Below are 13,718 nucleotides of genomic sequence, written 5' to 3'. Positions count from 1 at the left end.
GTGGCTCTCAGTGGGAATAGCCTTAAAAAATGTACCGATTCAGTTGATTCATTGTTGTTGATTGTTTACTACGTCCACAGGATGTAAGATGAAAACAGTCCAGGAAAAAGTAAAAATAACAACAGTGGAGGCCCCAGCTCTGCATATCCCAGCCTAAAAAGCACTGCCCAGTCGCGAGTCCCTTGCAGAGTGAGCAGAATTATAGGTGTCTTATTTTGCACGGTAAGATTTGGCAAAGGTTAATGTGTGGAAATCTAGGCTCCCAGGCAGCTTTTCAAACCTTAAAGAGAGTTGTAGGAAAATCGGTGTGGGGCGGGTCTCAAAGAGAGACCGACACCACCCCCCACCCCCCCCTCAGTGCTTCCCGGGGCAGAAGCGAGAGGCTCTGTCGAGAGACTGGGAGAGCCGCCGCTGCTGCACACGGGGGGCGGCGGCCCGGCTGCGGGCTGGGCAGCCCCCGCCCCGCTGTGCCCTCGGCTCCGCGCTCCAGCACCGATGTGGAAGAGCGAGCAGGAAAAGCAGAGGAAACAAGAGGCAACGTCCCTTAAGAAATGTGTCTTAAGAGTTCCTAGGTGGGAACGCAATAAACTCTCTATGTCAGCAAGACTTGCTACCTGAAAAATGGTAGGAAAAACCCAGAATTATAATGAGATGAGAACTGAAATGATAAACAGAAACATGTAACTACTCCTATTCTTTGTAACTGAGTGTTTTGACACTTCCTGGCAGCTTCTAGTAGAAGACAATGTTGTTTAACTTTTAATTTGACAAAATTATGCAACTTCTTCCTGAAGTGTTTGTGTTTTGATTTGCTGAACACACTGTCTTTACCACCAAGTGCTCTGTTCACTGCTAATCTCTGCATTGTTTTGAAGCCAGTCATTTGATTGTGACGGATTTTATTTGCTGTTCTGAGGTAAATCCATGTAAATTACACTTTCTGGAGTGCACTACCCTTCTCGTTCTTGTATTTTTTTCCAGTTGTAGCTGCTGTTTGGATCAGTAAAGAAACAGCCATTTCCGTAAGTGAGTGCCTGCAGAAGAGCCAGCTGCTCTGACGTCTGCAGTGATCAGTGCCAAAACTTTGTAAAGCGAACAGGAAAGAGTTAACATATTCCCAGGCTGTGAGCATTTAGAGCCAGACCAGACTGTTCTCTCCCAAGCTGCTGAGATCATGGGCTCCTAATTATTATCGCTCGCAAACTTTGGGGCTGTCCTATATTCTGCATAATTAACAATGCACAGCTGATCCATAATCCACAGTACTCCTCTCTCATCCAGATCTACAGTAACCACCGTGTTTTGGGAGCTCATGTCTAGGAGTAGTGCCTGGGGTGCAGCCAGGCCACCTGGGTTTTGTCACTTTGTCCTTCATGGTGTGTTGCACCCTCTGCTTTCCATACCTGCTGGTGGCTCTAGGAAAGGTAGTGGCTAGCTCCTGCACACTGTATTTTGTATGATCATTTTGATTCCTTCATTTAAATCGATGCTTCACGTGCTGTTTTATTGTTACACAGACCCATATGTGCATGTGTGTACTTTCAAATGAAGATGGTAATAGGAATAAAGGGAAAGGTATTATCAGATGGCAGTATTTATCCTGGGACTGAAAGGAAGGAATTCCTTCAGTGAAAGTAGATTTCACTTCTGATTGTGAAAATTATAGTCCTTGTCCCTTGGGACTACTGGCAGGTCATAAACTTTGGCCAATCTCTGTGGAATCGCTAATGCTACATCCACAGTGCTGACTTATGTTCCTGCACAGAAAACAGTAGCTGGGTAGCAATTGTTCTCAGCCACAGGTCCATTCCTCCTTGCACTCCCCTGCATCTCCCTAAACAATCTACTGCTTGGGGGGTTCTTACGCTATTTTTTGTTTGCTCGCTTCTTTCTTTCAGTTAGCCAGATTAGACACCTGAATGGATTAATTGTTTGGGCTTCCTCTTTGCTTCCTCCAAATGTAATATTAATTCCTGGATTATTTCAGAGCTAAATAAACACCAGGCATGTTTAGTATAAATCCAGCAAGACCAGTCTGGATTGCTCCTGTCCCGTCACTCGCATGGCAAAGAGAAAAGGCAGAAGATGAGCAGGAAAGTGTGCTGCTACCCTCGCAAGGACAGTGCTGCCATGGATGGGAAGCTTGTTACATTGCTGCCGTTCAATCTATTTTTCCCTTCCCAGATTAGATTGGTACTGACAAGTCGTTCCCTGTGAAGGTGCCACAGCGTGGCATTTATTTGCATTTACATTGCAGTTCTCTTCATTAATCAGCTTTGCAGAGATCACTGCTGCTGCTGGCCATATTGTTGCTATGCTGACACTTCATCCTTAAGTGCTGCTTGCGTAATGGCACAGTACGTGCCCATGACCAAAGTTTAAATCAAAGTTTAATCATTATGGAAAGACAAACATATTTCCACAACTGTGTATCCTGCAAGTAAGAGTAAAGGCAGTTTGGTCGGGTCACAGATGCTAATCTCTCTCTTTTTCTATTCACAAACTATAAAGGGAGTTGACAGGACCTGTAAATGGTTTTCTAAGGCTAGATTATATCTAAGGTGATTATTATTTACACCCGCTATAAAGACGGCTCTTGTGAGCCAAGAAGTCTGTTCCTGTGAGGTGAGTTTACCAAAAAAGGGCTTTCTTGCAGGAGGATTCAGTGGATCGAGGATCAAGGGTGAGGGGTAGTTCAAGCACATGGAGTGCCTTGTCATGTGTTGGATTTGTGTAACCCGGGGACTGAAATAGTCAGGATATGTTGCAGTTCTGCATTCTTAGTCACACGGGATGGAGTGGAAGCTTCAGGTCTCTCGACCCGAGTTTTTAAAGCAGAGGCTGACCTTTTACCAGAGCCCAGTTCTGCTCCTCATATGAAGATCAACGTGAAGCAGAAAAAGGATAGGAAAGGAGCTGACATTCCAGTATGAATCAGAGGGAACTCAGGAACTCATGTTTATTTAGTGAAGTAAAGACATATTAATGTAGAAATCCTGCAGCCATCACTAAATCACTGTGGCTGGAAGCAAAGACTTTTACTTTGACCTGCTTTCATCTGCCATACTTCTGTGAAGCTTTTGTAATGTCCACAGTTTAGGTGTGAAATTTTTAAGTGTGAAATCCCCTCTCCTTTAGCGCATCTTCTTCAGCCAATTTGCATACAGGATACTCACATAATTCAAAGACTTTTCTATCTCTACTTACTGCTTCTACAAGCTTCCCCTGAAAAAGAGTCACTTTGTCACAATTTATTTTCTAACTGTGTTTTATCTGGTCCTACCATTTCTGTAACTTCAATGTGTGCATTTCATTAAGCCTTCCCTATAAAATAATTCCACACACATACAATCAAACTCATTTGTCAGCTTTATAGACTAGGACCAGACACATATAAAATGCTTTAGACAACTAAAAATGGAAATGACAGATAATGGTGATATGAAATATTTAAAGGAAAGGGGTTTTTGTCATGTGAGTACCAAAACGTTATTAATCGAATAGAAGGTATCTTTCCCCGTCGGTGCTGCATGGCTGTTGAGCGTGCCGGTGTAAGGGAGCCGTGGCACCCCGCCATAGAGACACTAAGTCCTTTTAAAACACAGAGGGAAACCTGCAATGGACGGGGGTTTCGGCGTTTCTAGCAACAAAGGAATCAGGAAGAGGTACTGAAAGAAAGAAATCCACCCAACACAGCCCAGCTGGGAGAGGTTCCGCGTTCGCCGAGCCTGCGACCGCTTCCCCCCACCCCGCACTCCGCCCTCCCCGATGCGCGCTGTCTCCGCGGGCACCGTGAGCCCGGCTGCGCGCCAGTGACGCGACGCCGGTGGCCGCTCGCGCCGGGTCCCGGACGAACCGTGTCCCCGCAGTGACAGTTTATTATTCTTTGGACGCAGGCAGCGATGTCGATGTTTGCAAAAACAGCCGCCGACTGCAACGAGAGCAAAGGAGGGTTCTGCAGAGCCCCTCCTGGCCAGCACGGGCACCGGCGTGGCCGCGGGGCCAGGCGGGGAGCGGGCAACTTCGGGGATCGCGGGCGGGGGAAGGAAAGCTTCGGGGGGATTTATTTTGTTTTCCTCCCAGTGAAATGAATTCTTGGTTTATTTGCATGAACCGAGGTTGTTTTAAGTAATTTGCCTGTTAACAGTGTTATGCAAATGTTAGGTAGCTATTTAAAGGGGGAAATAGAAGAAGAAGAAGGAAAAAAAAAAAAAAAAAAGCCGTATGTTCTCACAACACCGGGGAAATCCTATGTCCCTTTGCATTAGCGAGATGAGATCACAGCGATTACTCACCTGCCTGGCCTCTCCTACACCCTTGAGCAATGCACAGCACTATCTTTCCCAGCCCAACCTTAAACACTTGGCAAACATGGCTGGTTTAAACAAATCAAAAGTGGAAGAGCTTCTGATGCAGTCACAGGCTTACAAAAACTGTGTCATTCTGTCACTGGGATCACTGAAAGAGAAACACGAAATCGGATATTAAGGCGGGATCCCCCATTTGCCTCAGCAGCCGGAGCGCACGGGAATCCCACCGACAGTCGCTGTGGCAGAAAGCCGCGCAGCCGTCACGAAAGCAAAGCGGGGCGAACCGCGGGTTTACAAAATCCCGAAAGCGAGACATCTGAACTTAGAAAGCGCAGTCAGGAAAAAAAAAAAAAAACAAGCAAACAAAAAAAAAAAAAAAAAAAAGAAAGAAAGAAAACAAAAAAAACCAAACCCGTCCACCCCCCCCAAAAAAAAAACCTAACAAAAAACCCACCACCCACCACCACGACCACGACGACGACGACTGTGCATGCGCGCCCTGGCCGCGGTGCCGCCGCGGGGGGCCGGCAGCGCGGCCGGGGAGGAGGGTGAGGGCGCGATCTGGCGTTCAAGTTTCCAAACATAGCCGGCAGCGCAGGCTGCCCGCGCCCCGCCGCGCTCCAGCTGCGGCCGCGCCGGGGAGGGCGCGGGCAGCGCGCCGGGCATGCGCGCCCCGCGCAACAAGTGGGCTCCGCGCCGGCGGCTGGGGGGAGGGGAGTGGGGCCCCGCCCGGGTGCAGCCGAGCCGGGAGCACGGCGCTGAGAAGGGGAGGGGCGTCGCGGCGCGGGGGGAGCACGGCGCGGCGGAGGGGGCGCGCAGCCACACGCGGCGGCGCGCAGCACCCCGCGCTCGGACTGCGAGTAGCGGCGAGGATGTGAGTGAGGAGCAGGCGGCGCCGCTCGCCACGCTGCTGCCGCCGCCGCCGCTGCTCCTCCCGGACTGCCACAGCTCCGCCGCCGCTCAGGGTAGCCGCCGCTGCCGGGACCGAACAGCTCCGTGCGGGTGCCCCTGTCTTGCTCTCGGCGGTGGATCAGCACGTACCGAACTGCAAGCTCACGAGGCAGCCGTGGCGGGTGGAAGGTGACCCCCCCCATCTTCCTCCGTGCACCTCCGCCTCCTCCCGGAGGAGGAGCAGCAGCAAGCGGAGAGCTAGAGAGCGCAGGGAAACAGAAGCGGCTAGAAAGCGACCCCCACCCAGCCAGCCCCCCGGAGGAGCAGCGTAATCGTTTCCCCCCCCACCGGGGCAGCAGCGGCAGGACCAGGTAGAAGAAGCCATCTCCGGCAGCAGAAGCGAACTAAAGGCAGACGATTCCCCCTTGCTGAAACGGGCAACAGGATCAGGTACGGAGAGCCACCCTCCACCCCCCCTGCAGCCCGGGGGGGAAGACTGAGCCAGCCCCTACCTCGGCGGCAGCGGCAGCAGCTCCCCAGCCAGCAGCACCATGTCCGCCGCGCAGGTGTCCTCGTCGCGGAGGCAGTCGTGCTATCTATGCGATCTGCCCCGCATGCCCTGGGCCATGATCTGGGACTTCACGGAGCCCGTCTGCCGGGGCTGCGTTAATTATGAGGGCGCCGACCGCATCGAGTTCGTGATCGAGACGGCCCGGCAGCTGAAGCGGGCGCACGGCTGCTTCCAGGACGGTCGGTCCCCGGGGCCCCCGCCGCCGGTCGGTGTAAAGGCAGTGACGCTCTCCGCCAAAGAAGCGGCGGCGGCGGCGGCCCAGCAGCAGCTCAACCATGTGGATGCCACCTCCAAGGCGGCCTCAGCGGGGCTGACCCAGTCCAGCCTGGACCGCTACGGGCTCAGCGCCGCCGCGGCCGAGCAGCGCAGCCGCTTCGAGTACCCGCCGCCGCCGGGCAGCCTGGGCAGCAGCCATGGCGCCCGCCTGCCCAACGGACTGGGGGGGCCCAATGGCTTCCCCAAGCAGCCTGAGGATGGGCCACCGGAGCTGAACCGGCAAAGCCCCAACTCCTCCTCCTCCTCTTCCTCCTCCCGTCGCGGGGCGCACGGGGGGCTCGTGTCTGGCCTGCCCCCGGGGGCCGCCGGCGCCCAGATGAATGTGCCCCCCAACCTGCTGCCGCAGACGCTGCTGAACGGCCCCGCTGCCTCCGGCGTGGCTCTGCCTCCGCCGCACGGGGGCCTGAGCGGCCGCGGCGGCGGGGGTCCCCCCGCTCCCTCCGCCTCTTCCCAAGGGGGCACCTGCGGCGGTGGTGCCGGGGGAGGCGGCGGCTCGTCCTCCGAGGCCTGCGGCAAGCGGCCGGGCTCGGTATCCAGCAGTGACCAAGAGCGGGAGCTGAAAGAGAAGCAGCGCAACGCGGAGGCGCTGGCCGAGCTCAGCGAGAGTTTGCGGAATCGAGCCGAGGAGTGGGCCAGCAAGCCCAAGATCGTGAGGGACACGCTGCTCACTCTGGCCGGCTGCACCCCCTACGAGGTGCGCTTCAAGAAAGATCACGCACTGCTGGGCCGCGTCTTTGCCTTCGACGCCGTCTCCAAGCCGGGCATGGACTACGAGCTGAAGCTCTTCATCGAGTACCCTAGCGGCTCCGGCACGGTCTTCTCCAGCGCCTCCGGCGTGGCCAAACAGATGTACCAGGACTGTATGAAGGACTTCGGCCGCGGCCTCTCCTCGGGCTTCAAGTACCTGGAGTACGAGAAGAAGCACGGCTCTGGCGACTGGCGGCTCCTGGGAGACCTGCTGCCCGAGTCTGTGCGCTTCTTCAAGGAGCTGGTGGGCGCCGACATGCTGCCGCAGCCCTACCTGGACGCCAGCTGCCCCATGCTGCCCACGGCGCTGGTGAGTCTCCCGCGGCCGGGGGCCGGGGCCGGCGGGGCGCAGGGTACAGCCGCCGCCTCTAGGGGACCTGGCGGTGGCGGCGGCGGCGGCGGCGGCGGGGCGATGCGCAAGAGGAAAGCCTCTCCTGAACCCTCGGACTCGGCCGAGGGGGCTCTGAAGCTCAGCGACGAGCAGCAGCGGCAGCAGTGGATGGCCAGCCAGAGCGAAGCTCTCAAGCTCACCATGTCGGCCGGGGGCTTCGGGGCGGTGCACGGCGGGGGCCCCCCGCCGCCGCCGCCCCTCGGGCCTCATTCCAACCGGACCACACCACCCGAGTCCGCCCCCCAGAACGGACAGTCCCCTATGGCCGCGCTTATGTCGGTGGCCGACACGCTGGGCAATGCCCACTCGCCCAAGGACGGCAGCTCGGTGCACTCCACCACGTCCACCCGCAGGAACAGCAGCAGCCCCGTGTCGCCGGCCTCGGTGCCGGGCCAGCGCCGTCTGGCCTCCCGCAACGGGGACATGAACCTGCAAGTGGCCCCTCCTCCCCCCAGCACCCACCCCGCCATGGACCAAGTGCACCCCCAAAACATTCCGGACTCCCCCATGGCCAACAGTGGGCCCCTGTGCTGCACCATTTGCCACGAACGCTTGGAGGACACCCACTTTGTTCAGTGCCCCTCTGTGCCCAGCCACAAGTTCTGCTTCCCTTGTTCCAGAGAGAGCATCAAGGCCCAAGGGGCGACTGGTGAAGTCTACTGCCCCAGTGGAGAGAAATGCCCTCTAGTCGGTTCCAATGTGCCTTGGGCATTTATGCAGGGCGAGATCGCGACCATTTTAGCTGGGGACGTTAAAGTGAAAAAGGAGAGAGACCCTTGAGTAAGAAATCCAATCCCTTCAGACTCCTGAAGATGTAGAATTGTGAATATAACAAACTGCAAAAGTTAGTCTTATGTATAGACATTATTTTCGTCGTATGTTTCTATATTTTGAAACAAAGGTATGTACTCTTCTTCATTTGAAGGATAGAGCTGGTTTTTGTTAAACAGAATATAATATTGTTTGGTTACTACATAATACCTGTTCTCATTTCTTTGGCAGTGTGTTGGCTAGGTACAAAGTTAATAGCCCTTAGCGATTACCTGCTGCTGGTGTGTATTTTTGTAAATGTATGCACTTCTCTGAAAGAAGAAGAAAAACACAAAAGACAAAAAAAATTTTTTTTTGCCAAGGCCAGTGTTGATGCCTAAAAAATTGCTACAAAAATGGTGACAGCTTACGTTTTACAAGCCCTGAGTGTTAGTCTTTCACCTTTTTTTTTTTCGTTTTTGTTTTTTTGTTGCAAAACGGTGGGGTGGCTGTGGGGGGAGGGTGATTTTTTGTTGCAAGTTTGTAAGGAAAATGTTTCAGTTTGTTTCTATTGATCTGAACGTTTTTTAATCTTCATGTGTTTTTTGTTTTTGCTTTTATTGATGCACGGATGCTTTTGAACAGTAGAGCAAAATGCTGTACATGAGAAACATGCTCTGTTTGTCCTTTATACATTTCTGTAGTTAACAGAACACTGTAATGTGCCTTGGAGCTTAGTAAATTGTAATAAATTCAATTGATATTAATACTTCTTGAGTAGCAAGTTTTATTTTTCTCTAAGCTTAGGCAGTATGTGCAAGCCATGTTGGCTTTTTAAAGGTCTCCATTATACGAAGAGTCTGCAGTTCGTTGTGATAATTGTGGCACTTGTATGCACATTTTCACTTATATGTAGTAAGATGATGATGTTGATGGTGTTATCAAACTTACTTAAATCTTGGCACTGTGCCTATTTACATTTCACCTTTAATGTTGCAGTAACGGTTGCTGACTAAGCATTTTCTATTTACTGTTCCTGCATCTCATTTCCTCCTCCCTTCTCCTCCCCACCCCCCCCCAGCTCTCCAGCTGCAAGCTGTTTGCAATACAGGAGGCGTACATTGCCTGTGCAATTTAGTAAGGCTTGAGATTTAAAATGAAGTCTTCTTTTCACAAAACAAAACCAAAACCAACCCAGCATCCCATAGTTAATAATTTTAGTTGATTTTAAGAGTGGTTGTCAAAGTTTGACATTAGCCACAAACTCACGGTAAGGCAGGACGGTAGCTGAACAGAGTACAGAAAGGGTAGCACGAAATAACAGCTTCTACAATTGGTGTTGCAGCTGGTGGGTTGCTACCCCATTTAGGCATTGGCTTTTCATAACTTGAATTGATGAGCAGTTCAGGGACTTTATTGTGTTTTCAGGCAAGGAAGCTTCCTTTAAGTGCTGAAGTGAATGCTTTCTTTTTGGCAATGACTATATGTGATTCTTTGTATATTTAACAATTCTGTGGGACATTGGCATTTTCTGGAGATAGGGGAGCAGTGTAATACCTGTTAAGTGATCAACAGGCAAAGCTGTTGGTCACAGGCCTCATGCTAGCTAGAAAATGCAAACAAATCTAGTGTGAACTTTGTCCTTTCCAGTGAGGCAAATGGAGGAAAGAGGGGAAAACCTGAAAAAAGCCCAGCAGCACTGCAGAAATCCTTTGCAGTTTGACCAGCAGAATATAGAGCTGTTCCAAATGCAACAGTATCATAGGTTATGAGCTCTTAGTTTTATTGAATAGTAAGGATCCCCACCCACCAAAGCCCCATAGTTGTGTAAAGGAAGGTCTGGATGGCATTTGGTATCTGCTTGGTCTTAATACATGCTTGATTTGTATTCCTGGTGGGAACGATGGTAGAAGACTTGAGACTATATTCTTAGTGTGCCTAAGATCTTTTCAGTCTTGTATAGATACACTCTGGCTGTTTCATGTGTGTGGGGAGGGGGTGGGGTTTGTTGTGTTCTGAGATTTAGTATTTGGCATCACTATATCTGTGATTTCAGACAATGACTTTGTGTGTGAATATATATATTTTTTTTCTGCCAAGTGATATATCAGTGCTTAAAAATCTCCGAACATATTGTTCTTATGTAATGGATCAAAGAAGTAATGCAGAAAAAGAATGTTTTGAGTTAATTGCTGGATACAACTTACATGTTTTTTAGAGTATAGATTTGTACTGGTCCTATTTTCAATTATTTCTAAGCATGCAATTCTCACACAGCAGTTTATTTTTAAATCATGAGGTATGGAGACTAACATTGTAAGCTCACGACTGGCAGAGAAAAAAATTGTACACATGGTTGAAATTCAAGTTTAAACTTAAGGAGAAGTAATATTCATATGTGAATTGCAGCTGCTATTAAAAGAGAACTACTACTGGCTATTCAACATTTAATTGTATCACAGAAGTGTGAATACCCTGATTTATATAAACAGAACCACTCCTGTAATCTTGAAATCATTCATCAGTAGTTATAGCTAGAAAGAGACCCATTTGGTGGATTTTTTTAAATTTCAGATCATTTTCAAAAAGCTCTTATTTTTTGAAACATAAGCCCACTTATGAGACTAATCAGTTTGATTTTTAGCAGGCAAAGGAAAGGTAAGGTGCAGTAAACATTGGTGGAAAATAAGCTTGAAGTGAATTGTAATACTGCAGTTAATTAAAGTTAACCATAGCTACGGGGCGTTTGTTGTATGGAGGTTTTTTGTAACCATGTGACCTTTTCTTTTACTCTGGCTCATTAAGCAGCCAGTCTGGGCATATTAGCCAGCATTTCTTTGAACCCACTCCATAGGTTTTTATCTTTCTGAAGATGTCCACAGCTGACAAACAAGTTGTAACCTTTTTTCAAGGAGGAAAGGGGAGCTGTCGAGCGAGTCTCATGTACAGAGATTCAGCTTATTTCTGTATTTTACAGCGATGCTCCCATCCCCCATACTTGCCAGTTATTTAAGGTACAGCCCAATGTTTGCTTGAATAAATGGTGTAAGTTAATTTATTTGTCCAGATGGTCATTTATTGTGCTTTCATTCCTTCTTGTAATGGGGAAGTATTTAAATGGTTTATTTTCCCAGGGAGGGTTGTTGTGTTTTGGTTTTTAGTTGTTTTTTTTTTTTTCCAGTTAGATTATTCTTGACATTTCTTTTAATAGCCTTGTAGCCTATTTTCTTAGAAATGGGTTAGAACATATGTGTCACTGGATGTTTGTTTTTTAAGCATTGGCAGCTGTGTGTGAGTTGGAGATAGATGTGTTTGTGCAGTGAAGAGCTGCTATGTCCATTTGGGGGAAATACTACACAGTTCCAACAGGAACTTGAGTTTACCAATGGTAACTGGTGTAATTTAATACAAACCTTGTTATCTTTTTTATTTGCTTAGCAATGTTGTGCATATGAGCATGCTCACCTTCCCGAACTAGTCAGGACTAACATTGTTTTGAAACTGCAATCTCTTCAAATAGGCTGGCTGCCAGCGCAGCTTTGCAGGGTTGCAGCAGTCACTGGAAAAAGGGTTGTCTGCTTCTTTATGTGTCTTGTGAGCTGAGATTTTCTTCCCCTCAAGGGAAAGGGCTTTGTCTTCAGAGCTCTCAGGTTCCCAGCTTACTATGCAGTAGTTGCCTTGCAGCTTCCCTTTTTCCTAAGTCTTGCCTTTTTGTTTTTTGTTTTTTTTTTTGTTTTGTTTTTTTTTTTTTGTTTTTTTTTTGTTTTGTTTTTTTTTTTTTTTTTTGGTGTGCAGTCATTCTCCATTCATTGTAGGATGGATTGTGTTGTGCATTAGCAACTTCTTTCTCTGCCAAAGTGACACATCCTGTAGATCTGCAGCAGAGTACTGAACTGTCACTGTAGTGCTGACTCTTGTAAGGCTATTCTTGAAGCAGAACAGCTTCCCCCTTGGCGTTCAGCCATCAGAATCCATTACAGCATGCATTTTCTACCCAAAACATAGCTCTGTACCGAAAGAGTTGTCTTTACTACCACCCCCCAGAAGACACAGAGGGCATGGTTATACCTTCCTATATGGAAACATGCACTGCTGGGTTTATCTTCAAGATGTCTGAAAACCATGTAACCAAGCTTTTGTTGTTTCAGCCCCTGCCTTTAAACCTCTACTGCAGTTTGGTAAGGGAAATGCCTCTGCTGATGGGTGATGTGAAAAGAACGGCACACAAGGTCTTTTCCCAGATGTATGTCTTAAAAGAAGTAAGCATGTGTACACTGACTGAGGCTACCACAGGGCTCCTCTGGTGAGCCAGACACACTTCTCTGTCTCCACGTGTTTGCCACAGGGCAGCCCAGCCCCACGCTGCCACCCCTGACGGGGAGGCTCTGCAGGAATCCAGTTCTTCTCCCTGGGAAATGACTTGCCTAAGTCCATGAGAAGAAACATGGGAGAGTACACGTCAAGTTTTTGACAGCAAACCCACTCTCTTTCAACCATTCAGGGAACTGTAGGGTGAACAGCAGAAGGGAGCAGTTAGACATGTGAATGGGAGGGGGAGGATGCTCACCAAAAGTCTGTCTGGCCAGAACAGTCTGTGACTGGTTGGACTGGCTGAGCTACTTGGGGCTAGGTAGGTTCAAGATTCCAGGGACTGACTGTTTGGCTGGATGCAATGAACCATGCTGGTATAAGTCTGCATTGCTGAGAGGGGACGCAGCTACCCTGAAGTGTCCTCTCTCCCCCTCACTGACACAGCCGCTCAACCCTGCCTATTGCCGGGTTGAGACTGCATTCTCCTCGCTGCTGTGTGCTTTGCCTTCCCGAAGCGCCCTTGCAAGGTTTTTTGGAGGCGGTGGGAGCAGGGGTGGAGGTGAGGAAGGTCAAGCTTCTTAGGTTTCAGCTGATTTGGCATCCGCTCACAGCCCTCCCCGCCCCACCCCCCTCCCCCGTAGCCTTGCTCGGCCATATGCACTCCCTGCTGCTTTTATGACCCTTTGCAAAGAGACCTTTAAAATGTGAACTGCTGCAAATTGCAATTTATTTTCAGGGAATTTCCCCTTTCCTACACGATCATCGTTAACAGTGAGAAGACTCTGGTTTTCTGTCGTCCCCGAAGACCCTATAATGGAGAGCTGTGCCTTTCTCTCTGGCTGGCACAGCTCTCCCGGCAGTACTGGGTGTGCCAGGCCACCCGTTCGCTCAAGTCTGCTTCACTGGGGTATCTTTCAATTTCTTTTTTGGCCAGCGCAAAGGCCCTTTACTTTGTTTAGGGAGTGGAGGCTGAGCCTGGCAACTCCACCGCAGCGCGGAGCCGCTTGGCATTGCTGCGGCATGGCAGATTAGGCAGGGACTGAACCGAACTGAATCAAACCGGGCTGGGCTGGGGAGGGTCGCCAGGGCATGCAGTTGCCGCTGGGTTGGGCCGACCTAGACAGCCATGTGATTGCCGGCCTGCCCTCCTGCCTGCCCGCCTCTGCGCAGGGGATGGGAACGGGGACATGAAACATGTCTGTGCAGCTTCAAGGAGCCGAACAGAATTCCCCACTGTCATCATTCTCCTCCCCTCCCTCCCTGCAGGCTGCCAGAGAGGAGGGCTGATTACAGCTCCGCTATTGTTCAAGTAACCTACAAATGGATTTGCATGGAGGCAGGTTGGGAGGGGCAGAGGGTGGGATTTATTAGCAGCAGCTAAATTCGTCGGGATTACTATTAGACTGAGAGCTTCTCAATGGGAATGATCCCTGGGTGAGCGATAGGGTGGAGGGGAGGGACTGGAAAGCTC

At 50.1% G+C, this 13,718-nt stretch overlaps 1 protein-coding gene across 1 annotated transcript; it reads left to right on the top strand.

Moving 5' to 3' along the window:
• The first annotated feature begins 5,159 nt into the window (after positions 1-5,159).
• Positions 5,160-8,705, top strand: IRF2BPL (interferon regulatory factor 2 binding protein like). Its single transcript, XM_059850045.1, has one exon. The coding sequence runs from the start codon at positions 5,753-5,755 to the stop codon at positions 7,964-7,966; it is 2,214 nt and encodes a 737-aa protein (XP_059706028.1). The 5' UTR covers positions 5,160-5,752; the 3' UTR covers positions 7,967-8,705.
• The last annotated feature ends 5,013 nt before the right edge of the window (positions 8,706-13,718 follow it).

Source organism: Haemorhous mexicanus, chromosome 6, assembly GCF_027477595.1.
Source record: "Haemorhous mexicanus isolate bHaeMex1 chromosome 6, bHaeMex1.pri, whole genome shotgun sequence".
Lineage (NCBI taxonomy): Eukaryota > Metazoa > Chordata > Aves > Passeriformes > Fringillidae > Haemorhous > Haemorhous mexicanus.
The sequence above is the reverse complement of the archived record's forward strand: the minus strand, read 5'-3'. Positions and strand labels throughout refer to the sequence as shown.